General features: G+C 44.5%; 1 protein-coding gene across 1 annotated transcript in view; it reads left to right on the plus strand.

The window, feature by feature from the left end:
- KAT6B (lysine acetyltransferase 6B) overlaps positions 1 to 25,078 on the plus strand; it is a 367,576-nt gene extending 342,498 nt beyond the window's left edge. The window contains exon 17 of the mRNA XM_082268915.1: positions 21,973 to 25,078. Coding sequence (XP_082125041.1) covers positions 21,973 to 24,725 — 2,753 coding nt within the window. The 3' untranslated portion in view covers positions 24,726 to 25,078. The remainder of the gene's footprint in view (positions 1 to 21,972) is intronic.
- Positions 25,079 to 27,405: the final 2,327 nt, after the last annotated feature.

Below are 27,405 nucleotides of genomic sequence, written 5' to 3' on the forward strand. Positions count from 1 at the left end.
TGCTACCTATTTGTAAAACTGTCGTCCTGATCTCCTTCCTTACACATAGCTCCTGATCTTCATAACCATTGGGTTATACTGCCCCCTACAGGAGTAGGATACTTGGCAGAAAAGGAATCTGCCTTTAAATATATCTTGTTGCCGTTAAAAGTTTATTCCTTCCTACTCAGTTTTTTTTCTGCCTAGTCAGGCGTAAGGACTAGGGATCGACTGATTATTGACACCGCCGATATATCGGGGGCCGATATGCACTTTCCCGGATATATCGGAATCGGCCCCGGAGGTTACCGATATTGCCGATTTTTTGGGAAAGTGCTGTACTGGAGTGATGCCTACAGCTACAGGCATCATCCCATTTTACATGCCCGAAAATATCAGCCGATACCGATATCCGATGACCAAAATATTGGTATCGGCATTAAAAAAAAACAATATCAGTCGATAACAAGTAAGGACCTAGTTCCTTGCCGGGATCTTTGGTCCTGGCAATTTTTTTTCTTTTTAGATAGAATTTTTTTCTCCTGGTTTTTTCCTGTGAGATCTACAATCAATTGCCGGACTGGGTGACGGGCAGCATAATCTAGATCCTGTGGTCATCCTTGTCTGGCCAGCGAGCGTGCGCAGACCTCAGCTCCACGCTAGGTCGGCTGCGAGATAGCCCCACTGGACGTTAACTGCCTCGCGAGGTCGAATACGACCAGGTCTCGGCCTGAGTCGCAGCCCCCATTTTGATGGTGAGGAGTTCTGTCTGGAACGATGCCCGCCAGGTTCCTGGTATGGTGAGTAACTGTCCCCCCTCTCCCCCTGGAGGGTTTTGGAGTGGACATGGGCTCCCCTCCTTTCCGTCAGGCTCCCCCCTATCTTTCTGTCAGGCACCCCCTTTCATCTGTCCCCTATCCTTCCCCCCTCGTATGCTGGGGCGGTGGTCTGGTCCACCTCCTGGGATGGGGGGGCGCCGCCAGAAACCAGATGATTGGCTGTGCGGGGGGGGGGGTTGTACCTGGTGGGGGCTCCTGCCGGGCCCCCCCGTCCTGCCTGGGCCTGTCCTTGAGGCCTAGGGATACCTCCTGGAATGCACAGGGGCCTGTGTGTTTCTATGCACAGGCGTCTGATTTACGCCTTTCCTCCTCTCAAGCTTCTGCCAAGACTTCTACGCAGGATAGAGACAGAAGGGATTCCGATCATCTTAGTGGCCTGGACTGACCTCGCCGGGCTTGGTATGCCGCTCTGATGCGACTGGTCGCTGATGTTAGAAGCTCCCTCTCAGGGAGGATCTGCTGTCCCAAGGGCCGATCTTCCATCCCGCTTTACAGTCGCTGGCTTTGACAGCTTGGCTGTTGAACGCCAGGTGCTGATCGATAGGGATTTGTCTGAGTCGGTAATTCCAACACTGTTAAAAGCTAGGAAATCTACTTCTAGGAAGATCTACCAACGTATGTGGAAGACCTATATTGCATGGTGTGGGTCTCTTGGGGTTCATCCTCGTTTTTCCGTGGCCCGGATCTTGAACTTCAACAGGGGGTTGTATTGCATGGTGTGGGTCTCTTGGGGTTCATCCTCGTGTTTCCGTGGCCCGGATCTTGAACTTCAACAGGGGGTTGAGCAGAAACTGGCCTTGAGTACTATCAAGGGCCAGGTGTTGGCCTTAGCGGTCTTCTTTCAACAGCCCTTGGCCACACACTCCTTGGTGTGTACTTTTCTTCAGGGAGTTCGGCACTCTACCCCTCCAGTGTGGTCTCCGTTACTGCCTTGGGACCTCACTTTGGTGCTCTCAGTCCTCCAGTAGCCTCTCTTTGAGAATCATTGGGAGATTCCCCTGCTTACGCTGTCCCAGAAGGTGGCCTATTTGGTGGCTATCATCTCTGCGCGCAGGGTGTCGGAATTGGCGGCGTTATCCTGTCGTTCACCTTACTTGGTGGTTCAGAGATAAGGTGGCTTATCCCCTGCCCCCCGCCCGTCAATCCTTCCCAAGGTGGTCTCTGATTTCCATTTGAATGAATACATTGTATTGCCTTCCCGGTGTCCTAGGCCAAAACATCCAAAGGAAATAGCTTTGCATGCCTTGGATGTGGTCCGGTTGATTAGTGTGTACCTGGCAGCCACGGAGTCTTTTAGGAAGTCAGACTCTCTATTCGTGCCCATGTATGGGCCTCATAAAGGGTTGTCCTCTTCCTCTGCAACCATTTCTAGATGAATCAGACAGATGGTTATTCAGGCCTATTCCATCAGGGGTCAGGTTCCTCCTTTCCCAATCAAAGCGCACTCTACTCGGGCCTCCTGGGCCTTCCGTCATCATGTGTCAGTGACGCAGGTTTGCAAGGCGGCCACCTGGTTGTCTGTGCACACTTTCACAAAGTTCTATAAAGTGGATGAGTTGGCATCTGCTGATGCTTCTTTTGGCCGCAAGGTTTTGCAGGCTGCTGTTTAGAGGACCTGATCCTCTTTGAGGGTGTATTGTTTTTTTCAGGTGGGCTCCAGTTGTTTTGGTTGAGCTTCTGTTGCCTGGTTGGCTACTGTTTAGCACTTCTTTGGAATGTCCCAATAGTTATAAGGATCAGGAGCTATGTCTGTCAGTGAACGAAAGAGAAAATTTGATTTTTTGACTTACTGTAAAATCCATTTTTCTGATGTTCATTGACGGACACAGCACCCACCCCTTTGTGGAGTTGTAATTCTTCTGACACTGCTTGTACCAAAACTAAGTACCTATAGCAGGGAGAGGGAGTATACCCCCTGGGACTTGCCCATAGGCGTAGCCAGATTCTTTTGCTGCCTAGTGTCCTACTCCTGTAAGGGGTAGTATAACCCAATGGTTAAGAAGATCAGGAGCTGTGTCCGTCAATGAACATCAGAGAAATGGATTTTTCGGTAAGTTGAAAATCCTATTTTTAGGAGCTCCTGGTCTTCCATGTTGGCTTATAGCTCATTGTCTTTAGTTGTCGAACACAATGGTGTCAACATTATCATCCTAGAAATGAAGGGCCTTGTTATCGCCTTGTGTGAAGAACTGTTGCATGGTTTACCGCAAAGTCTGTCTTTGACATGGTAGTGATGATCGAACCAGGTAAATGCAACCATTTGGCAGGACACATGTTTTGAAAGAAGAAACTGTGGAAGACCACCTGACATTATTATTATACAGGATTTATATAGCGCCAACAGTTTGCGCAGCGCTTACCCAGACGTTGCCTATGATGGACACAAAGAGAGAAAATTGGCGCCTCTGAGTAAAGACTGTAACATTTAATGAACAAGGTACATTTAAAAACTTACATCAAAGTAAGTAAATGTGGATAAATGTGTCCTCCGGCTTCCATGTTGGGCATGGGGCCACCGCTGATGGTCAGTGATCCTGTGTCCTTCCGGTTCCTGTCCCGCAGGAAATAAGGTGGTGCGTCTGAACATCCCATTCCGAACATGGACGCTGGAGGACCCATTTATCCACATTTACTTACTTTGATGTAAGTTTTTAAATTTACCTCTTTCATTAAATGTTAGTCTTTACTCAGAGGAGCCTGTTTTTTCTCTTTGTGTCTTGCATGTTTTGAGATTGCTTCTGCTCCCCACTAGGCTGGCCTTGAGTTCATGGACTGTTTCTCTTCCCACATTAAAGACTATTAGGGTAGCCTACATAGCTACCCCATGGACTACCATCTAGTGTTTATGCTATCTGCCTGCGCCACCGTGTATATACTTTTTATCCCAGTTGCCTATGATGACCAAGCCTAGATCCAGGCATTGGGCATATGGTGAGTTGTGGACTGTTGATTTGTGGGTGTGCCTTGTGTGCCCTTGGCATGTCTCTGCCAAGAAGCAGAAAAATATTGGCATTTCTGTTGAGCTGGTTTGTGGTCAGCTTAAAGGACTTGAGAAAGGAGTCTGAAATGCATTGTCACGGCACCCAGTGTACACTTCCTTTCCCGCACCACTGGTAGCTCCATCGTGTCTAGTGGTAAGCTGCACCTGTTTAGTGGATAAACAGGCACGTGTGCCGTAGGCCCCACACACACTGCGGGGCAGCGGCGGCCACACTAGCTTACCTAGATGAAAGAGGCTGTTGTAAGGTGGTTAGCCTACTGCTGAGTGTGTATACCATCCCACCAGAATGGACTTCTTGTGCTACTGAGGCGGGGTGTCAAGGAGATGTCTGCATACTAATTAAATGCGAGTGCAGTTTGTCATTTCTTACGGTTAATAAAAGGTTTCACACTAGGGCAGTTGTGGTCTCTCTTTTTTTTTTCTGATCTCTTTTGTGGTTAGCTATGCCTTTTGAGAGGCAGCTACAGAAGTAGGGTTCTCTCTGTTGGTTGGAATTTGGTTGCACTTGATGACAATAGGCAATGGTATTTTTACACTGTTATTCAGGGGAGCTACTACAAGACCAGTGGCTCTCCTGCCTAAAACTTCTGTAATGCCAGCATAGGTGCCCTGGGTGTATGGTAAAGCATCTCCTTTTATGTTTAACAGGTCAAAAAGCTTTGATCTTGCAAGAGATCTATTACTCTGATCATCTAGAAAAGTATTCAGTCTTAACAGCCTTTTCAGGTTGACCCTTGGGGTATACACAGACTAAGCATATTTTGGCACTGGATTTGTCACAGAGACTTTCTCCACAGACTTCTGTACATGTAGAGAAATCTGGAGTATGGGGTGCTCTTTGGTCTGTGCTCTCCTTGCCATGATTTGCCTTGGGAGGTTTACCTGTGAACATAGAGGAACTGTCTTGAAATATACTAAGTGCCTGCATGTGATTGTCAATGTCGCATTCTGTGCACTTAGTGTTACCTTAGCATTTCATATTCCTGATATATGCCTGCTGTACCATGTACTTGTATGAAAAATTTACCTGTTCTCTTTGTAATTTTTCCTTTGTGTGAAATCGCTGGTGTTCCAGCCAGTCCCTCTGTTTCCTGTTTTTTCTTGTGTGCAGCTTCTGCGTCCATCTCGGTTTTCATCTGTGCTTTTTAGCGTGAATCTTCTGCTTCTACCTCTGCTTTCTTTTGGGCAAAGGTTGACTGAATTTTAGAAGCTTCTGCGCCAGCATGGGCTTTAATTGTTGGCTGAGAGTTGAAGATCTTGATTGTAGAGACTTGGCAGATTTTGGGGAGTGTCTTGCAGGTGCAGTGTGATGAGATTTATATAATTGTGTGATTCCCACTTCTGCCTTTGTCTTCACTTGTACTAAACCATCTGTCTCTTGATTAAACTCTCCAAATCCCTTTAATGCTTTCTGTGACTCTTCATTATTGTACTGCTTTAAGAAAGTAAAGAGGAATTCCAGCCTGTAAAAAAAAAAAAAAAAAAAAAATGAAGTCAGCTACAAATACTGTAGCTGCTGACATTTAATACAAGGACACCCCACCTGTTTAGGGATCCCACAATATCGGCACCTCAAGCCGATCTGTCCATTGGCTCCAGGTGCAGGCAGCGGCATCTTCACTAAGAGAATAAGGAAGTGAAGCCTTGCAGCTTCACAGCCTGTTTCCTAATGTGCATACTTGAGTCGTGCTAAGCTTTCTGAATGGTCCCGCTTTCTTCTGGGACCTGTGTGTCTTCCCTGTGTGAAGGCAGCAGGAGGGGGGAGGAGGGGCCAGAAATGTTGTAGATCGCTGCACAACGATTGCTGCGATCTGACCTGGAAGTAGGAGTGGGTACATGGTTTTGACAGATATCCACCCCCCAAGGTGCCAAATGTGGCAGCCGAGAGGGGGGGGGGGTGTAAGCAAACAAGGGGAGCTTCCCCTTTTTCTTTTTGGTGGATCTTCTCTTTAAGGCACAGCCTTTTCATCACTCTCATAAGTAGCAATGAATTGAGAGCAACCTCTAGTTGAAGTACTCATGAAATAGTTGAGAGAGAGTAAAGACATGCAACAGTTTTAGACCATGAGTGAGTAACCTCAACCAGCAATTGTTTATATTCATCTTCATAATTCTGTTGAACCTCAAAGTTTGGTTTAATCAAGCATTTCCTTTGTTTTCTTAGTTTCTGATCTGGAAATAATTTTGGTTCTTGCGGTGTTTCAGCCTCCACAGAAGTTTTAATGTTTTGCTGAGACGTCCTTACAATGAAAGAATTACAGTATCTCACGAAAGTGAGTACACCCCTCACATTTTTGTAAATATTTTATTAGATCTTTTCATGTGACAACACTGAAGAAATGACACTTTGCTACAATGTGAAGTAGTGAAGCTTGTATAACAGTGTAAATTTGATGTCCCCTCAAAAGTGAGTACACCACTAAGTGAAAATGTCCAAACTGGGCCCAATTAGCCATTTTCCCTCCCCGTTTTCATGTGACTCCTTAGTGTTACAAGGTTTCAGGTGTGAATGAGGAGCAGGTGTGTTAAATTTGGGTTTATCGCGCTCACTCTCTCATACTGGTCACTGGAAGTTCAACATTGCACCTCATGGCAAAGAACTATCTGAGGATCTGAAAAAAAGAATTGTTACTCTACAGAAAGATGGCCTAGTCTATAAGAAGATTGCCAAGACCCTGAGCTGCAGCACGGTGGCCAAGACCATACAGCGGTTTACCAAGACAGGTTACACTCAGAACAGGCCTCCCCATGGTCGACCAAAGAAGTTGATTGCACATCCTCAGCGTCATATCCAAAGGTTGTCTTTAGGAAATAGACGTATGAGTGCTGCCAGCATTGCTGCAGAGTTTGAAGGGGTGAGGGGGTCAGCCTGTCAGTGCTCAGACAATACGCCGCACACTGCATCAAATTGGTCTGCATGGCTGTCATCCCAGAAGGAAGCCTCTTTCTAAAGATGATGCACAAGAAGCCCGCAAACAGTTTTCTGAAGATAAGCAGACTAAAGGCCCATACACACGTACCGATCGTCGGCCGAAAAGCTTCGGCCGAAGACCGATCTGCCGATTGTAGGCTTGTTAGTATGATGCCTCTGACAGCCGACAGCGCACATTCGGCCGAAAAGAATCTGTCATGCAAGCATTAAAATTTTTGTATGCCGACACCAGAGCGGCTGATTGTTCGGCAGTCAGTACAGAATTCGGCCGACAGACCGCAGATTTGCAAGACTGGGCATGCTCAGAAAAGAAAAAACACAGGGAAAGTTAACCATCACATGACATCACTTCTGCAGTCGGCTGTAGTCGGCGGACAAAATTCTTGTGCTGTCTTTGCACTTTTCAACAGACACCGACAGCCCGGGGACAAAAGACGGCCGATCGTTCGCCGACGATCGGTACGTGTGTACGGGGCTTAAGGACATAGATTACTGGAACCATGTCCTGTGGCCTGATGAAACCAAGATAAACTTATTTTTTTCAGGTTGTGTCAAGCTTGTGTGGCGGCAACCAGGTGAGGAGTACAAAGACAAGTGTGTCTGCCTACAGTCAAGCATGGTGGTGGGAGTGTCATGGTCTTAGGCTGCATGAGTGCTGCCGGCATCGGGGAGCTACAGTTCATTGAGGGAACTATGAATGCCAACATGTACTGTGACATACTGAAGCAGAGCATGATCCCCCTCCCACTTCAGATACTGGGCCACAGGGCAGTATTCCAACATAACGACCCCAAACACACCTCCACGACCACTGCCTTGCTAAAGAAGCCGAGGGTAAAGGTGATAGATTGGCCAAGCATGTCTCCAGACCTAAACCCTATTGAGCATCTGAGGGGCATCCTCAAATGCATGGCGCAGGAGCGCTAGATCTCGAACATCCACCAGCTCTGTGATGTCATCATGGAGGAGTGGAAAAGGACTCCAGTGGCACCCTGTGAAGCTCTGGGGAACTCCATGCCCAAGAGAGTTAAGGCAGTGCTGGAAAATAATGGTGGCCACACAAAATATTAACATATTGGGGCCCAATTTGGACATTTCCACTTAGGGGTGTATTCCCTTTTGTTGCCAGTGGTTTAGACATTGATGGCTGTGTGTTGAGTTATTTTGAGGGGACAGCAAATTTACACTGTTATACAAGCTGTACACTCACTACTTTACATTGTAGCAAAGCATCATTTCATCAGTGTTGTCACATGAAAAGATATAATAAAATATTTACCAAAATGTGAGGGGTGTATATACTTTTTTGAGATACTGTAACTGGCATGTATCAATTGTTTGGCTGTTTGTCTGTAGGTTGTTTGTGAAACACAGGCAGCTTCCTGTCTTGTTTGAGAATGTATTATGAGCAGAAATCAGAATGTCATGTAGTAATGCAGGCAGCTTCTACTGTATACATGGAGTATGGATACACTGGAGTGTTATGCCTGGTACATACGATTTATATTATTGGACAAATTACCATCCGTTTTTTTTTTTTTTTGCATGCTGAACTCATATCGAAATGAAAGACTTTTAACTAGTTACGAAAATTCTCGTAGAACAGAATAAAAATTTGGAAGTGATGTAATGTGTTGAAGTGTATTTGTATTGTAGTTTTGAGCGAGCGACAACCATACTGATTAAACTAAAATTGTATGACCTGTTATCGTATCAGAAATATTTTCATGCTTGTCCCATCGGATAAAGATGAACTGTCGTGATCGGCTCTCGAAAAGCTGTGTACTAACGATCAGATTATCGTATGATCGATTCGAAAGCTGTATTTTTCGTATGATTTTCTGATCGCGTATACGTGCCGTTACAGTCTTGTAGGCTATAGGATGCTGTGATTAGCTTGCAGGCATGTATAGGCTTTTATGACCATGGCTGCACTGTCTTAAAGCAGTCCCCCTGCAGGTTTAAGTCATAATTTACTAGTATGCACTTGCTTTCTAATTAAGCCCTTCGGCGCTGTGCTGTGACGGCTTCCTTGGCACTCCCATCTTCACCTGGTCTTCCTTACGGGATTCAGCCTGCATGTGCATGAGAGTTCCATCGCAGCACACAGAGCGAGCCGTAAATGTGATCTAAGCTGCGCATGTGTGGCTGAGATCACATTACCCACTGACAGGCAGTGAATTATTATTATTCTATAGGATTTATATAGCGCCGACAGTTTACGCAGCACTTAACAACTTGAGGGTAGACAGTACAAATACAATACACTTTAATAAAGTAGGAATCAGAGGGCCTTGCTCGTGTGATCGAAGCTGCGCATGTGTGGCTCAGATCACATTACCCCCTGACAGGCAGGTGAGATGTTTGACAGATGAGACCACTAGGGTCTCTTTGGTTATAAAAAGACTGCCTGTCAGTGGATTTTTATTAGCAAGAGTTTATTATCACTTTATGCTGCTGTATGTCCAGAATCTATATGGCATCTCACAGTATATTCCAGAGCTATAGATGATTTTTTTGACTTGAACTTTAAATGATTTTTTGACTGCAGCTACAATGTTTTTATTTTTCTCCCTCCAATTTAGGCACTGAAATTGTGATCTCTATAACTGATCAGTTGTGGCGGGATAGCTGTAACCTTACGTCTCAGTAGAATTAGCAGATAGTGACTCGATTCAAATGACATCTTGCAGATCATAGAAAGCGTTAAACAAAGCTTGTGCAGATTAATACCCAATGAATATTATATAGGTAAAAAAAAATCATAGTATGTCTAGCTGCAGCAGTATGCATGTGGTGAATTAAGACTTAAGCACACTGAAAAGAGGGTGGAACTAGCTATACAGAGCATCTCCTATGGAGTGAGGAAGAGAAATAAATTATTACAGACAATGCATGTGTAACATTTTATCCTGCATATTGGATATTTAACAGTATATTTTGTAAAGATTTTTTTTCCAGCCAGTATTTATAATCTGTAAGCATTACCTGGACATCCAGATATGGTATGAGACAAGCAATGGGGTTTGTGTTTAAAAATGGAAGTGTAAGTTGTTTTGCTCTGCATAGCATAAATGAGTACCATATCTAAAACATAAGCACAGCCCTCTTCTACAGGTCTTTCTGGGTGGGTGTTCTCACTTTTATCACTAGTTTAACTACTGTTCCTATACCTCAGACGGTAGATGTCTGTATCTTGGGACTGGTGGAGGCTCTGGCCCATTCTAGAGCTGTTTGCACATTAATCAGCCTACTCCTGTTTTACGCTCGAAAGAGCATTTTACTTAAGTGGAAAGTCTCTTCTGCACCTACTCTGAGTATGCGGAGGTCGCTGGTAATCTCTGTTATCCCCCTTTACAAAGAAACCTATATAAGCAGGGGCTGCCCGAAAAAATTAAATAAGGTGTGGGACAATTGGTTAGAGTCCAGTACCACACTGATAGAACAGCATGACCCTCCCTACAACTAACATTCCTTAAATGGCCCCTATAGGTGAAATTGGGTAACCATGTTTTGAAGGTATGGTAAAGTTACTATACTACCTGCCAAATTAATCAAATTCCCTATGCGCCAACGGATATTGGCACAGTGGAAATGAGCAAAAGTTAAGGTTGTTGATAGGAGTTTTCTCCCCCAACCACCATACCGCTTAACATGCTTGAGCACTTCCACATCCTCTCTAGTCTAGCAGCATGTTTTTTGGGATGTGTTAAGTTTTTTGTTATTGTTATGTTTTTTTCTTTTTTGTTTTTTTTTTTTGAGCTGGGGTATGCCCAGAGGCTCTGTTTCTGTACCTTTTTCTTTAAAAAAACAATAAAAAGAATCTTCAAAAAAAATAAAACATAAGCAGAGAGATAGTTGGGTTGATCTTACCAATATCCAAGAATTGACTACCAGAATCATTATGTTGCAAGAAGTGTCCACAGTGGTCCCAATGGGATAGTGCTAATTTTGAAAGACATCTCGCCAACAAAAATAAATATCCAGATTGTGTTTAAGAAAGGGAGCCCTGCCATGGATCTACAAGTGACACTAAACTGGTTTAAAAAAACATAAAATGATGTTCCATTATGAATTCTTCACTCACAAAAGTACCTTTTAGCCTCCTCCAAATATTTCTTGCTGCTGTGATCTAACTTTCTGTTAGAGGGTGTTTATGTTCCTTCTCCATGGTCCCACTGTGTGTAGGGGAAAATCCATACTCTCTTGCTTGTGCCTCAGATGAACTAGGGATTTTTAGTGTGCCTAGAGCAGTGCACATGACTGCAGCTAATGTGCACTGCTCATTCCAAACAAACAGAAATGAGGGCAAAAGTAGAAATTTGAAAACTCAGATACAAATACAGTGCCTTAATATAGTATTCCTACCCCTTGAAATTTTTCATATTTTGTATTGTTACAACCAAAAACATAAATGTATTTTATTGTGATTTTATGTAATAGACCAACACAAAGTGGCACATAATTGTGAAGCGGAAGGAAAATGATAAATGGTTTTCAAAATTTTTTACAAATATCTGAAAAGTGTGCCATGCATTTGTATTCAGACCCCTTTACTCTGATACCCCTAACTAAAATCTAGTGAGTTCAATTGCCTTCAGAATTCACCTAATTAGTATATAGAGTCCACCTGTGTATAATTTAATAAGTATAATGTAGCGTTTCTGTGAAGCCCTCAGAGGTTTGATAGAGAACCTTAGTGAACAAACAGCATTATGAAGGCCAAGGAACACAGCAGACAGGTCAGGACTAAAGTTGTGGAGAAGTTTAAAGCAGGGTTAGGTTTTAAAAAATAAAAAAAAACACTCCCAAACACTCTCATTGAGCATTGTTCAATCAATCATCCGAAAATGGAAAGTGTATGGCACAACTGCAAACCTACCAAGATATGGCCGTCCACCTAAGTTGACAGGCCAGGTAAGGAAAGCATTATTAAGAAAAGCAGTCAAGAGGCCCATAGTAACTGACGGGCTGCCGAGATCCACAGCTCAGGCTGGAGAATCTATCCACAGGACAACTATTAGTGGTGCACGCCACAAATCTGGCCTTTATAGAGTGGCAGGAAGAAAGCCTTTGTTGAAAGAAAGCCATAAGAAGTCCTGTTTGCAGTTTGCGAGAAGCCATGTGGGGGAAATAGCAAACATGTGGAAGAAGGTCCTCTGGTCAGATGAGACCAAAATTGAACTTTTTGGCCTAAAAGCAGAATGCTACGTGTGGCGATAAACTAACAATGTACATCACCCTGAACACAACATCTGCACCGTGAAACATGGTGGTGGCAGCATCATGTTGTGGGGATGCTTTTCTTTGACAGGGAAGCTGGTCAAAGTTAATGGGAAGATTGATGATGCCAAATACAGGGCAATCTTAGAAGAAAACCTGTTAGTCTGAAAAAGACTTGAGACTGGGGTGGAGGTTCACCTTCCAGCAGGACGAGAACCCTAAACATACAGCCAGAGCTACAATGAAATTGTTTAGACCAAAGCACATTCGTGTGTTAGAATGGTCCAATCAAAGCCCAGACCTAAATCCAAATGGGAATCTGTGGGAAAACATAAATTTTGCTGTTCACAGACGCTCTCCTTTCAATCTGACAGAGCATGAAGCTATTTTGCAAAGAAGAATGGGCAAAAATTTCTCTCTCTAGATGTGCAAAGCTCGTAGAGACCTACCCAAAAAGACTTGCAGCTGAAATTGCAGCGAAAGGTGGTTCTACAAAGTATTGACTCAGGGACTTTTAGGATATTTATTTGTAAACATTTTTGAAAACCATTTATAATTTTCCTTCCACTTCACAATTAGGCTCCATTCACACTGGCGCGACTTATCAGGTGACTTGTCAGCTTGACAAGTCGCGGCCCATTGACTGGTACAGGACCCGTTCTAATAGGAGCGACACAAGTCGCTCCGACTTAGAAAAAGGGTCCTGTACTACTTCGAGGCGACTTGCAATCACTTCCATTATGTGAAGTCCGTGCAAGTCGCGCCAAAGTCGCGGTGCACAGGACTTCACAGGTTGCCCCCGAAGTGGTGCAGGAGTCGTGCCGCTTCAGTGTGAATGCGGTCTTATGTGCCACTTTGTGTAGGTACAGTGGGTACGGAAAGTATTCAGACCCCCTTAAATTTTTCACTCTGTTATATTGCAGCCATTTGCTAAAATCATTTAAGTTCATTCTTCTTCCTCATGAATGTACACATAGCACCCCATACTGACAGAAAAACACAGAATTGTTGACATTGTTGCAGATTTATTAAAAAAGAAAAACTGAAATATCACATGGTCCTAAGTATTCAGACCCTTTGCTGTGACACTCATATATTTAACTCAGGTGCTTTCCATTTCTTCTGATCATCCTTGAGATGGTTCTACACCTTCATTTGAGTCCAGCTGTGTTTGATTATACTGATTGGACTTGATTAGGAAAGCCACACACCTGTCTATATAAGACCTTCCAGATCACAATGCATGTCAGAGCAAATGAGAATCATGAGGTCAAAGGAACTGCCTGAAGAGCTCAGAGACAGAATTGTGGCAAGGCACAGATCTGGCCAAGGTTACAAAAATATTTCTGCTGCACTTAAGGTTCCTAAGAGCACAGTGGCCTCCATAATCCTCAAATGGAAGACGTTTGGGATGACCAGAACCCTTCCTAGAGCTGGCCGTCCGGCCAAACTGAGCTATCGGGGGAGAAGAGCCTTGGTGAGAGAGGTAAAGAAGAACCCAAAGATCACTGTGGCTGAGCTCCAGAGATGCAGTCAGGAGATGGGAGAAAGTTGTAGAAAGTCAACCATCACTGCAGCCCTCCACCAGTCGGGGCTTTATGGCAGAGTGGCCCGACGGAAGCCTCTCCTCAGTGTAAGACACATGAAAGCCCGCATGGAGTTTGCTAAAAAACACCTGAAGGACTCCAAGATGGTGAGAAATAAGATTCTCTGGTCTGATGAGACCAAAATAGAACTTTTTGGCCTTAATTCTAAGCGGTATGTGTGGAGAAAACCAGGCACTGCTCATCACCTGTCCAATACAGTCCCAACAGTGAAGCATGGTGGTGGCAGCATCATGCTGTGGGGGTGTTTTTCAGCTGCAGGGACAAGACGACTGGTTGCAATCGAGGGAAAGATGAATGCGGCCAAGTACAGGGATATCCTGGACAAAAACCTTCTCCAGAGTGCTCTGGACCTCAGACTGGGCCGAAGGTTTACCTTCCAACAAGACAATGACCCAAAGCACACAGCTAAAATAACGAAGGAGTGGCTTCACAACAACTCTGTGACTGTTCTTGAATGGCCCAGCCAGAGCCCTGACTTAAACCCAATTGAGCATCTCTGGAGAGACCTAAAAATGGCTGTCCACCAACGTTTACCATCCAACCTGACAGAACTGGAGAGGATCTGCAAGGAGGAATGGCAGAGGATCCCCAAATCCAGGTGTGAAAGACTTGTTGCATCTTTCCCAAAAAAACTCCTGGCTGTATTAGATCAAAAGGGGGCTTCTACTAAATACTGAGCAAAGGGTCTGAATACTTGTGACCATGTGATATTTCAGTTTTTCTTTTTTAATAAATCTGCAACAATGTCAACAATTCTGTGTTTTTCTGTCAGTATGGGGTGCTATGTGTACATTCATGAGGAAGAAGAATGAACCTAAATGATTTTAGCAAATGGCTGCAATATAACAAAGAGTGAAAAATTTAAGGGGGTCTGAATACTTTCCGTACCCACTGTATATCACATAAAATCCCAATAAAATACATTTACGTTTTTGGTTGGAACATGACAAAAATGTGGAACATTTCAAGGGGTATGAATACTTTTTCAAGGCACTGTACATGGAGGCCGAAAAACACAGTAGAAAGTAATTTAAACAAACAAAAAAATACAATACAAGGCCCTTAGATAATGGGTGTGCGTGGAGAAGGAAGGATATCTTGTAGTTCCACTTTAAGGTTTCCACAGAGCAGCCTTGACTGCTTCCTGGATGTTTTTTGGTGATTCTCTTCCACTAATAGCACCATTCCTTGGGACCATTGTGGACAGGTATTGCGACACATGATTCTGGTGACCTACTCTTGGATATGGATAAGATCGATCTAATACAGCCTTCTCTGTGCTGCTGCTTCTGTGGATGTGAAATTTAAGCTAGAGCAAAACAAAATACAGTTCTATTATACATTTAAAACATATCCCATTGCTTCAATCATACCATCTCTGGATCAATTCAGGTGATGCCTAAGGACTATACTGAATATAAGATGCAACTATTCTGATATAAGCTTTTTGATTTCCCCTATGCAGGATGTATTATCCATGAGTTTACCTATGACTAATAAAATTGTCTGCTGTGGAACCATGCAGAGAAGCATTTGTTTGTCATTAGAATTGGAGCATAAAATCAAAAATGTAGTATTTTATGGCATTAGTATGTGAACTTGAACCTAGATGTCATTTCTTCTGGTAAGGATTGTGAGCACATGGCAGTCTGGGAATTTGTCATTGGAGTGATACTTCTCAAAACCGAAGTTCACAAAGTGTTTAACTTTCTATGTGATTTGCACTTTCTTTCTTGAAATTTGCACATGATTGTATTGCACGTGCCCCTTGTCTTACACTGATTTAAGTTGGTGTTAAATATATATTTGGTGTGATCCTTAACCTCCCTGGCGGTAATCCCGAGCGTGACTCGGGGTGGATTTTTTATAATCATACCGCCAGGGAGGTTAAGCACTTCAAAACCTGGCCATTTCTGACACTTCTCACATGAATGTAAAAATCAGCATTTCTCTATCCTCCGTTGACAGACGCAGCCTCATCTCCATAAGCTCAGTGGGTTTATGCTCCTCCCATCAGGAGTAGTCTAGGCATTAAAATTTGAATACACATGCCCAGGGGGCTGTCCCTCTAGGCATAAACCCCCACTGCACAGCCCAACACATCTGTTTGTTTCTGCCTAGAGAAGGAGTAGGACCTAGGTTTCTTGCTGGGACTCCGGTCTCAGTTTTTTATTCTTTTCAGAATATTTTCTTTTATTTATCTTTACTCACTTGCTAGCTAGTGTTCAGGGAAGAATTTTCCTGGCATTCTACAAGCAACGATGCCAGTTGGGGCTTCGCACTGGAAAATCTAGATCCTTATGGTCCCCCCCAGTCTAGCCTATGAGCGTGAGCAGGTTATAGTTCCGATTTAGGCCTAGCCACGACGGTGCCCCCGGGTCCGAAGGGGGACGAACTTGCGAGCGGATGCCTCGCCGGGACGCATCGACCTGCAACGCCCTGAGTCGCAGCGTACCCATCAGCTGACAGCACCCCCACGTCTGGTGGGAGGCAGTCTGCCCGGAGCAGAGCCCACCTGGTCCATGGTATGGTGAATAAATGTACCCCCCTTGCCCCTGCTGGTCTTGGGGGGGATGTAGGCCCTCCCCTGGGGATAATGGGATTTGTGCCTCCCAAGAGATCCCCCTGGTCTGCCCAGACTGTGTGTCTGGTGTGCTCTGGCGCTATGGGGTGACATGGTATCTTGGGCTTGCAGGTCCCTGTTGTGGTTCCTGAGGCCTTCATGTGTCGGTCCCTAGCTGCATGGTGCACTGTGGGTGCCGCTATCTTAGATGTGGGCAATGAGATTTTTTCCCCATAGACTTGTATAGGGCAGCCATTTTTCCTGCAGCTTCCTATTGCTTCCTATGGGCGTCCATCCTTGTGTATCCCTGGTGCTATAGTCGGCAGTGTTTCCCTATCAGGCGACATCACTTCCTGTGTGGTCATTTCCTGCTGCTGTGCAGAGGTCACTTCCTGCTTTTCTCTCCATGCTGTGGTAGATTCAGGAGGAAGTGTGTCTGAGGTGGTAATGTATTGGGGGTCTGCGGGCATATCCTTACACTTTCTGCTATCAGTTTGTTTTAAAGGGGTTCCCTGCAGACCTCTGCGATCGGTGGTAGATACCGCGATCGGCGCTTTTAAAGCGACAGCACTATGGAGTCCCAAACTGGAAAATCACCCTCAGACCCACTCTGTGTGACTCCCGGACAGTCCAGATCGCAGTCGCTGGCCTCGATTTCAGCTGCCCTGGAAAGCCTGGTGACAAAAGTTGATTTGGTCATGAAAAAGGTTGAAAGCCGAAAACGGCCGCTGCCTTCTCCTTCTATGGAGGTGTCCTCTGATTCAGAGGCTGATGGGGTCGCCCCGGACGCCCCCCTACCTGAGGGGTCACTGTCCTCGCAGTCAGATGGTGAAGAGGATCTGTCTTCTTCAGCTGCAGCACAGGAACGCGCCTTAGTGGAAGCCCTGATTATTTCAGTGCAGGATACTTTAAAATTGGCTGATGAGCCCACGCCGGTAGCGACGTGTTTGGCTTTTGGCTCCCAAAAGTCTCAGAAATCTGGCAAGGTTTTCCCTTGTCCCGACACCTTTTACGATATTGTGAATGACCAATGGCGGCGTGTTAAGCACGTGTTAGTGGTGCCTAAACACTTTAAATGCCGGTATCCTTTTGCTGAAAAGGTTTCCAACCGTTGGACGGTGCCACTTAAAGTGGACCATCCTGTTTCCAGTTTGAACAAATCTACCCTTCTGCCTGTGGAGGATTCCCCAGTTTTTACGGATCCAGTGGACAGGCGGATGGAATCCCTTTCCCGCCATCTTCATGTGCTGGCGGTTCCATTTTGAAACCGGTTTTTGTGTCTGTGTTGGTTTCACAGACTGTGACGGAATGGATTAGGGGGTTGCGGGAGTCTTTGGACCCCGAGACTGTTCCTCCAGAACAGCTGGAACAGGTGAACCAGACTCTGGTGTTCCTGCGTGATGTGTCTATGGATGCGGCTCCCCTGGTGGCCAGGGTCTCGGCCGTGGGCATTGTTTTAAGATGCATGGTTTGGTTGAAAAACTGGTCGGCTGACCAAGCTTCTAAAAAGACCTTAGCTGATCTCCCCTTTCTGGGAGACAGGTTATTTGGCGACTTATTAGATGAGTTGATCAAGGGACTGACTGGCGGGAAGAGTACTCTTCTTCCTCAATCTTCAAAGGGTAAGACACCCCCCGTCCTAAGCGTGGTCCTTCCTTTTCTGTTCCCAAACGCTTTTTTCGTGCCTCCGGGGCGCAAGAAAAAGGTAATCCGTTCAGAACTTCTGGAGGTGCTAAAAAGTCCTGGAGCAAGACCAGGGCTGGTCAGTCCGGTGTGGCAGACAAGTCCTCTAAAGCATGAAGGGGTGCCCTAACCTGGCTCAGGGGTTGGGGGACGTCTGCGCTTCTTTCAGGAACTCTGGACTTCATTCAGGACGATTGGGTTCGCAAACTGGTTTGTCCAGGTACAAGTTCGAAATCCGGTCCCTGTCGGGGGACAGGTTCTTTCAGTCAAATCTTCACCTGTCTCCGGAGCGTTTGAAGGAACTGCAGGAGGGTTTGCGAGATCTCCTGGCTCAAGGGATGATTGTGCCGGTTCCCCAACAGGAACGCTCTCGGGTTTCTATTCAAACCTGCTCGCTGTGCCCAGAAAGGAGGGCAAAGTGTGTCCAATCCTGGACCTCAAGGCTCTCAACTGCTTTGTGTGGGTACAGAAGTTTTGAATGGAGTCCATTCGGTCGGTGGTGGGATCTTTGAATCAGGGGGATTTTATGGCTTCCATTGATCTCAAAGATGCGTATCGCCACGTCCCCATATTCGAGGGACACCAGCGATTCCTCCACTTTGTGGTGGCAGAGGAGCAGTTTCAATTTGTGGCATTACCCTTTGGTCTCGTTTCGGCTCCCAGAGTTTTTACTCCATTGTGGGGTATCTGGACGATCTCCTGTTGCGAGCAGTTTCCTATTCGGATCTGCTAGACAACATCTCCATCACCGTTCGGACCCTTCAGGAATTCGGGTGGACCATCAATGTCACCAAATCTGCCCTGACTCCGTCTGTGCGGAACACCTTTCTGGGGCTGATCCTCGACTCTGCTCTGGAGAGGGTCTTCCTTCCCTTGGACAAGCTTCAGAATTTGCAAGGGGCGGTCAGGTTGCTGATGGACTCCGATCAGTCCTCCTTGCGGGCTTGCATGAGGGCCCTGGGTCTGATGGTCTCGACCTTCAAAGCGATCCCGCTTGCTCAGTCTCACACTAGACATCTGCAGAAAGAGATTCTGTCAAAATGGAACAGAGATCCTCGGTCATTGGACCAGAAGATTTGGTTGAGCCATCTCACGAAGTCAGCTCTCTCTTGGTGACCCCAGTCACCTGTCCTGTGCCAGGGCAAGTCCTTCCTGCCGGTGTTTTGGATGATGGTCACCATGGACGCCAGCCTGTCAGGCTGGGGTGGAGTGCTGGGGAAGCCCTGTGCCCAGGGAACTTGGACGACAGAAGAGTCTTTCTTGCCGATCAGTATCTTGGAGCTGAGAGAGCAATCACACTCTGCCTGCTTCATTGGACGAGTTGGCTACGTGGCTCTCCGGTTAGGGTCCAGGCGGACAATGCCACAGCCGTGGCTTACATCATTTATCAAGGGGGCACCAGGAGTGCCCTGGCACCCAAGGAGGTGGCCGAGATTCTGGTATGGGTGGAACACAATGTTCCGGCTCTTTCCGCGGTCCACATCCCAAGTGTGGAGAATTGGCAAGCGGATTACCTAAGTCGTCAGGTGTTGGATCAGGGGGAGTGGTCCCTGCATCTGGAGGTGTTTCATCTCCTGTGTGCCTGATGGAGGGCTCCGGAAGTGGATCTGTTCGCATCTCGCCTTAACAGGAAAGTTCAGAGGTTTGTGGCCAGGTCTCGGGATCCTCTAACCGACGCCACAGATAGTCTGGTGGCTCCTTGGGGTTGGTATTGCCTGTTATATGCCTTCCCTCCGCTCGTTCTCCTGCCGAGGTTTCTTCACCGGGTGGCGACGGAAGGCATTCCGGTCATTCTGCTGGCTCCAGACTAGCCTCGGCTGTCTTGGTACGCAGAACTGGTAAAAATGGTTGTGGATCCTCCATGGCGTCTTCCTCTGCGGGAATATCTTTCATCTCAAGGACCGATCTTCCATCCTGCTTTACGGTCGCTGGCTTCAACGGCTTGGCTGTTGAAAGCAAGGTGTTGAGGGTTAGAGGTCTCTCTGATTCGGTGATTCCTACCCTTTTGAAGGCCAGGAAATCGACCTCTAGGAAGATCTATCATCGTACGTGGAAATCGTACATTTCATGGTGTGAATCGCTGCAGCTGCACCCTTGCTCTTTTTTCGATAGCTAGGTTTCTGGCCTTTTTGAAAAAAGGGGTTGAGCAGCGCTTGGCGTTGGGGACTATCAAGGACCAGGTGTCGGCCTTGGCTATTTACTTCCAACGTCCGTTGCCTACTCCTAGTTTGAGTCGCACCTTCATTCAGGGGGTGCGTCATCTGGCCCCTCCGAGGAGATCCCCGTTGCCTCCGTGGGATCTTAATCTGGTTTTGTCTGTTCTTCAAAAGCCTCCTTTTGAGAATATTAGGGCGATTTCTCTGCTTTCTTTGTCGCAGAAGGTTGCCTTTCTAGTGGCTATCACTTCTGCCAGCAGAGTCTCTGAGTTGGCGGCATTGTCCTGTCGCTCGCCTTATTTGGTGGTCCACCGGGATAAAGTGGTCCTCCGACCTAATCTTTTCTTCCTAAGGTGGCATCGGATTTATGTCCTAAGCCTAAAAATCACAAAGTAGTTGCCTTGCACTCTCTGTATGTGGTTTGGGTGATCAGAGTTTATCTGACAGTTATTGAGCCCTTCAGGAAGCCGGATTCTCTCTTTGTCCTTCCGGACGGTGCTCGCAAAGGTTTGGCTGCGTCCGCTGCAACCATTTCGAGATGGTTCAGGCTTATTCAGGTCAGGTTCCTCCTTTCCCTGTGAAGGCGCATTCTACTAGAGCGCTGAGTGCCTCTTGGGCTTTTCGCCATCAGGCCTCTGTTGTACAAGTTTGTAAGGCAGCGACTTGGTCGTCTGTGCACACCTTTTCCAAATTTTACAAGGTGGATTTGTTAGTATCTTCGGATGTTTCATAAGAGAATGTTTGTTTGTACTTCTCTTCGGGGTCTTTTTTCTGGGTGAGCTCCTGTGTGGTGGAGCTCCATGTTGCCCGATTGGCTAAGTTTAGTCTTTTGGAGTTGACGTTACTCTCTGGTTGCTTTTTTCCCACCCCTCATACCTATACTGCTTTGGGACATCCTACTCAGCTCAGGGAGATGAGGCTGCGTCTGTCGACTGACGGTAGAGAAAATACAATTTTTGTAAGATCTTACCATAAAATTTTTCTCTGATGTCCGTCGACAGACACAGAACCCGCCCCTCTGGGGTTGGTTTTTTGTGTTCACTGCTTTTAAAGTAAACAGATGTGCTGGATTGTGCAGTGGGGGTTTATGCCTAGAGGGACAGCCCCTTGGGCATGTGTATTTAAATTTTAATGTCTAGACTACTCCTGGTGGGAGGAGCATAAACCTACTGAGCTCATGGAGATGAGGCTGCGTATTTTTTTTATTGCTAGAAAATTACTTAGAACCCCAAACACAAAATATATTTCTGATAGCAAAGTCCATGGAGGAAAAAAAAAGGTGGGCTTTGCAATTTTTTATGTTACACAATATTTTCACAGCAGTTAATCAAACACAAATTTTCAGAAAGAAATACACATTAATTTTTGTGAACACAAATACAGTAAAATACCCAAACTTTGGTAAAATATAAAAGCTGATGTTACTTTGAGACGTTTTAAAATTGTGTACACCTGTAGAACGACGACAGACTATAGCATCTACAAAAGCTCCTTTGACAATGCTTTAAAAGCTTAGAGTTACAGGAGGTCTGATGCTAGAATTATTGCTCTCACCCAGACACGTCGATACCTTACATGTGTGGTGAGGTCACCAGTTTCATATGCGTGCAGGACTTACGTGCATGTTTGGATTTGCGCATGAAGACTGTGGGGGGCACTCTAAAAAATGTTTTTTTTTATCTGAATTTATCGTATGACCGTGGACAATAACCTTTTTTTTTCTTTGTTAGAACTTCATTGCTATCACAAGGGATGAACAACATCCCTTATGATAGCATGACCTAAGACAGGTCCTCATCTGGGGTCTATTAGACCCTATAACTCTCCTGCCCTCCAAAGCAGCCTATTAAACAGAGATCTGTTTGATCTGCTGCTTTAGAAGACCGTATCGGCTTGTTTGACAATTTGTGGTTGTTTCTGCCTTATCTATAGAACTAATTGTAGGTGCTTTAATTTATTTCTTAATACTGCATATTTGTTTCCACACAGATCATGTAGAAGAACCCTTGTCAGAGGATTTGAATAACAAAGTTCATGAAAAAACTGTGTGTCAGCCTGTACGAAAACAAGGGTGGCCTAAAGGAGTTAAGAGGGGCCCTTCTAAGAGAAAGCATAGTGTGGATAGAAAAGCTGGCTTTAAACTTAACCTCTATACGCCTCCAGAGACACCTATGGAGCCTGATTATCAGATCCAAACTGAGGAGGCTAAAGAGGCTGAAGATGAACCTGAAGCTCATCATGAAGACATCTTGCAAGCCGCTGAAGAAAATTATACTCCCGTTGAACCAAGAGCCTCTTTTGTAGAGATACCAAGTCCAAGTAGTACCAGTCTGGAAAAAACAGATGAAGAAGAAAAGAAAGACTATGAAGATTTAAGACCAGAAGATGAAAAAGATGACGAGGAAGAAGTGGATCAAGAAAAAGACAAAGAGCATGATGAAAAGGTCAAAACCGTAGAGGAGGATGAAAAAGATGATGTTGAAGAAGGTGAAAAAAACCTTTTAGAGGAAGATGAAAAAGATGAAAAAGCTGAAGAGAAAGATGAAAAAGCTGAAGAGGAAGATGAAAAAGCTGAAGAGGAAGATGAAAAAGCTGAAGAGGAAGATGAAAAAGATGAAGCTAAAGAGAAAGATGAAGCTAAAGAGAAAAATGAAGCTGAAGAGGAGGATGAAAAAGCTAAAGAGGAAGATGAAAAAGATGATGCGGAAAAGGACACTAAGAAAGTAGAAATGGATGGAATCCAGGGGGAGGAGGAAGATTTAAAGCAGCCATGCATTGTGGAAGAAAAATGTGGACATTCTGGGACTGAACAGAAAAAAGATCTTGCAACTGGAGTAGAGGAAGAAGATGAAGAGGACCAGTCACATAATGAGGATCATGATGCAGATGATGAAGATGAAAGCCACTTTGATCCATCAAAGAAAGATGTACAAGGTGATGCTTTCCAAGCTTCCCTGGGTGAACAGTCTTTTTTAGAATTCGGTATAGGAAATAGTAACCCAACTGTATCAAACAGTACTCTAGGTGTGGTAGTAGAGCAGGATGAAAAGTCGCCAGAAGAGAATGAACTTCCACAAGAAACGCCAGAGCAAATCATTGGTCCTGAGGATGTTCCTGCAGAGGAAGTAGTGCCTGAGCTACCTCATGAAGGTGGAGATGGATTGGATATTGATTCAGAAACTGCTCAAGCTGTTCAGTCTCTGACACGTGAAAGTGAAGCAGAAGAGGAGGCATACAGAGACTGTTCAGAATCCCAAGAAGCTTGTCATAGTCTGCAAACTTATATCCATAGCCCAGCAGCAAGTGCAACAGAGGATTGCCATCAGTCTGATCACAGCAGCCCAGTGTCCTCTGTTCATTCACATCCAGGTCATTCTGTTAGGTCATCAAGTAGCCCCAGTGCCCCAGTTTTGGAGAATACTTATGCCCAGATCAGCCCTGATCAGACTGCTTTGCCTGTTCCATCTTTGCAGAATCTTGAAGCTAGTCCAATGATGGATGTACCTTCTGTATCTGATCACTCACAGCAGGTTGTGGACAGTGGATTCAGTGACCTGGGAAGTATTGAGAGCACCACTGAAACCTATGATAATCCAAACAGTTATGATTCTGGTATGGGTGGAAGTAATTTACCCTCGCAAAACAGCTGCACGTATAGCGGGGGAATGACATCAGCCAACTTAACGCAAAGCAGCTGTGCTGTAACACAACAAATATCTGGAATGAACAATAACTGCAGCATTATTGGGTCTCCCCCTCCTAACCGCCCTTGCAATGTTAAGTCTCCACAAGCTTGTGCAGTGGATAGACCGCCTAGTAGTGGCCAACAGCAGCAACTTGCTCCTTGTGGAATGGCAGGAACAGGTTTCACTTTGCCAGATATCCCAGAAACTGGTGGAAGTGGACTTGGTGGGCTTTATGATAGAATAGGACAAGGGGACTTTGGATCTGGACACTACCCACAGCCCACCGCCACATTCAGCCTTGCCAAACTTCAGCAATTAACAAACACCTTAATGAATCACTCCCTGCCTTACAGCCATACCCAGGCCGTAACATCCTATGCAAATGGTGCCTCCCTTTCTTCTCCTCTGAGCAACATGGTGCAGCTTACCCAAAGTCCACACTCTGTTCCCCCACAGTCCCAAACAACAATGACTTCTTCCCCAAATCTCACACCTCCCCCTATGAACTTGCCTCCACCACTCCTCCAGCGCAATACGTCCAATGGGCAAATGGGACTTTCACATGGTCAAAGGCTACAAACACAGATGGCAGGCAAAACTCACATGTCCATGCGGACCAAAGTATCTGCATTGCCTCCTGGAGCCTCTTCTGGGCCCCACCCACCACAGCTGTATGGCCACCCCCCACCTCCACAGGCTATGGCCATGCAGCCTCCTTCACGTTCTCTCACCATGCAGCGTGGAATGAATATGAGTGTCAATCTAATGCCAGCACCTGCTTACAATGTCAATCCGGTAAACACACTCAATGCCATGAGTGGCTACCGTGTATCTCAGTCCATGATGAACAGTGGCTATCATAGCAACCATGGATATATGAATCAGAGCCCTCAGTACCCAATGCAAATGGGCATGATGGGTAGCCAGCCTTATGCACAGCAGTCAATGCAGGCCAGCCCTCATAGCAACATGATGTACTCTAGCCCTGGGCATCATGGGTACATGAACTCGCAGATGCCCAAACAGTCGCTTAACGGGTCATACATGAGGCGGTGAGCTGCCCTTACAGGTACCAGCATACCAAACCCCTTTTCCTTAACACTGCAGCAGCTGCATAATGGAATCTGCACTACAGAACCTAACACAGACAGAAAGCAGTCATTGAAGGACACAGACTCATTTCCTTGTCCTCGGTTTTTAGCATAGTTTCTTGTGCTTTTCATTCCACTCCATCATTCATTCTCTATATGCCAGTAACAATTAGATATGTAATTATGTTTACTTTAATTTATTTTGGTTCATTTATGTTGCAGTGATGTTCAGGAACATTTGTTGGTGAGGCATAAAAAAATGTTTTAGGCAGACCTTCAACATCTGTAATCCCATCAGCTGCTTCTTTCAGGAACACATACTTTTAGGTTTGATATTTTATCACTCTTCATCCCCATTCTAAATTTTTGTGACCTCACTTATTCTCTGCATGCATGTGAAGTGGATTTTTTTTTGGGCCCCATGTATCCATATAACTTTTTTTTTCTCCTGATTTTCAAATCCTGTTTAAGAACTCAAAATTCATTGATAGCTCAAATTGTGCTAATACTTTAAGTTTTTGATTTTAGTTTTCTTGCATTGCAGCACCTTTTTCAGCGTTAATTTTTTTACTACCAGACATTTCATATGAAAATTGAGCAGAATAGATGTTTTCTAGTTTCTAACAAAAATTTAGCCTCTGGAATAAACATCTGTTGTCACTGAAGTTAAATTAAAAATAAGATTTCTGGGCAACATGAAAATGCAACTGGACATAGCTAATTCTTGTTATTAAGAAAAAATCAAGAAGCATCATAAAATGTACTGAGAAGGAGGAGTCCACTCAGAAAAGCTGACCGTCAAGGGGCACAAACCTTTTGTGTTATATAAATCAACGATTTGAAAAGGCTTTTTTGAGCAATTTTAGGGATCATGAAGGATCTTTACCAAGCTGTTTTTGGGCAGGACCAGCCAGGCTAAATTTGCCATTTTTGTTTTTCAGTCTGTCCTTGAAGGAGCACAGTGTGAGAAGTTATTATTGGAGTAATAAGTAAAAATTACAAATGATACCATTTGCTTAGCTAATATTTTTTATTTTTTTTTTTTAAAAATGTACATTTGAGGGTTTTTGTAGATAATGGCTACACTTGACACTTTATCAAGCAAAGATATGGAAATGTATCTATTTTTCCCTTTTGCTTGCATTGTGTGTTTTTTTTTTTTCTAATTTTCTTGCATTTTTCTTCCTTAGAGGTACTTCGACCCCAGGCCTGTTCTTCTGTGAATTCATTTCAGCATCTCCTTAGATATGTATTGGAGAGACTTCAAAACCAGCAGTACATGCAAAAATATTTAAACAAGTTACCTTTAGAAAAGTTGTAAATCTTTAACTGGCATTTTTTTACCTTTCTCACTAGTTTTATATTTCACAAGTTGTTCTCACTTTCAGCTTAGTTAAAAGCTTTCTGTTTTTTTTTCCACTCAAGAAGGAATATGTTCCATCCACCTACAACATCAATACACATTTAAAGAGCATTTATTTCTCCCACCAACTCCATACAAAGATATTGTCATCGATTTCCTACCCAGTTGTCCCTCTCCTGTCCAAGTCTGTGTTTTGTTTTCATTTGTTTGCTGGAAGTAAGCCTTACAAAGCATGCTGCTTCTCTGTGGTGCGTGAGCTTTTTTTTTTACGTAGTATTGTTACAAGTCCTGTGCTAAAATGTAAAGCCATTGGTTAATATTTTGTTTTCTGATATTGGTCAGCCTTGTTTGAAAGTTAAAGGAAAAAAATGAAAATAAATATATTTTTGTTAATTATGGAACTGTACAAAATATTATATTGTGTTATTTGCAGGGTCCTGTCACCCAGAGGGATCTCTCGAGTGTATATTTTCACATCTAGCTATGTATGTGACCTTTCTGTGTCTTTGTTAGACAATATTTTTTACTTGTGAAAAAGATAAATCACAAAAAGAATATTGCTGGATACTGGAAATACTTTTCACCTAGTGTTTTGCCAAGGAGTCCTGAAATGGACATATGGTTAAACGCAGTTGAATCTGGTGTTGCGTTGCTATTTTTTTTTTATGCCTTTCAAGCCCTCTTGCAATATGAGGCCTCAATTACAAGTTTTCATTCCATCTCTAGATTTTCTATCTTTGTAACATACTGGAGTTATTTTTTAATAAAGTTTGAGAAAAAGAATAAATAAAAACCAAGAGCCGTAATATGAAAATTGTTACCAAGCACTATGACCAGATGCATGTATAATCTATATATATTTCCTGAAGGAAAGAGTTGTGTCTAGATATTTTTGTTTTATTATTATTGCCCCCTATTTTTGTGTTTGTGGACAGATGGACAGAAGCATTTTATTATCTAGTAATAATTCGGTGTTTCGTTCTAAGTCTGTCATTTGGAAAAAGTCAAAGCAGACAGAACACAGCTGTACATTTTACTAAGAAAAAATAAATTCTGAGGAGCCATATCTGAATTTTGTGCCTTTAGAATCTTCTTTTTCTGTTTTCAGTCATGTCACAGACATTAGCTTAAGCTGCACACTGCTCTCTGATATAGTCACAATGGAATCCTATATGCACAATTTAATTTGTATAACTATAGATTTTAAGATAAGTGTTTGGTCAGCATTAAATTAAAGCACCCATACATATGAGAATTTACCCCTTTCCTCCCAATTTGACTC

The sequence above is a fragment of the Pelophylax lessonae genome, assembly GCF_965119305.1.
Source record: "Pelophylax lessonae genome assembly, chromosome: 9".
Taxonomy (NCBI): Eukaryota; Metazoa; Chordata; class Amphibia; order Anura; family Ranidae; genus Pelophylax; species Pelophylax lessonae.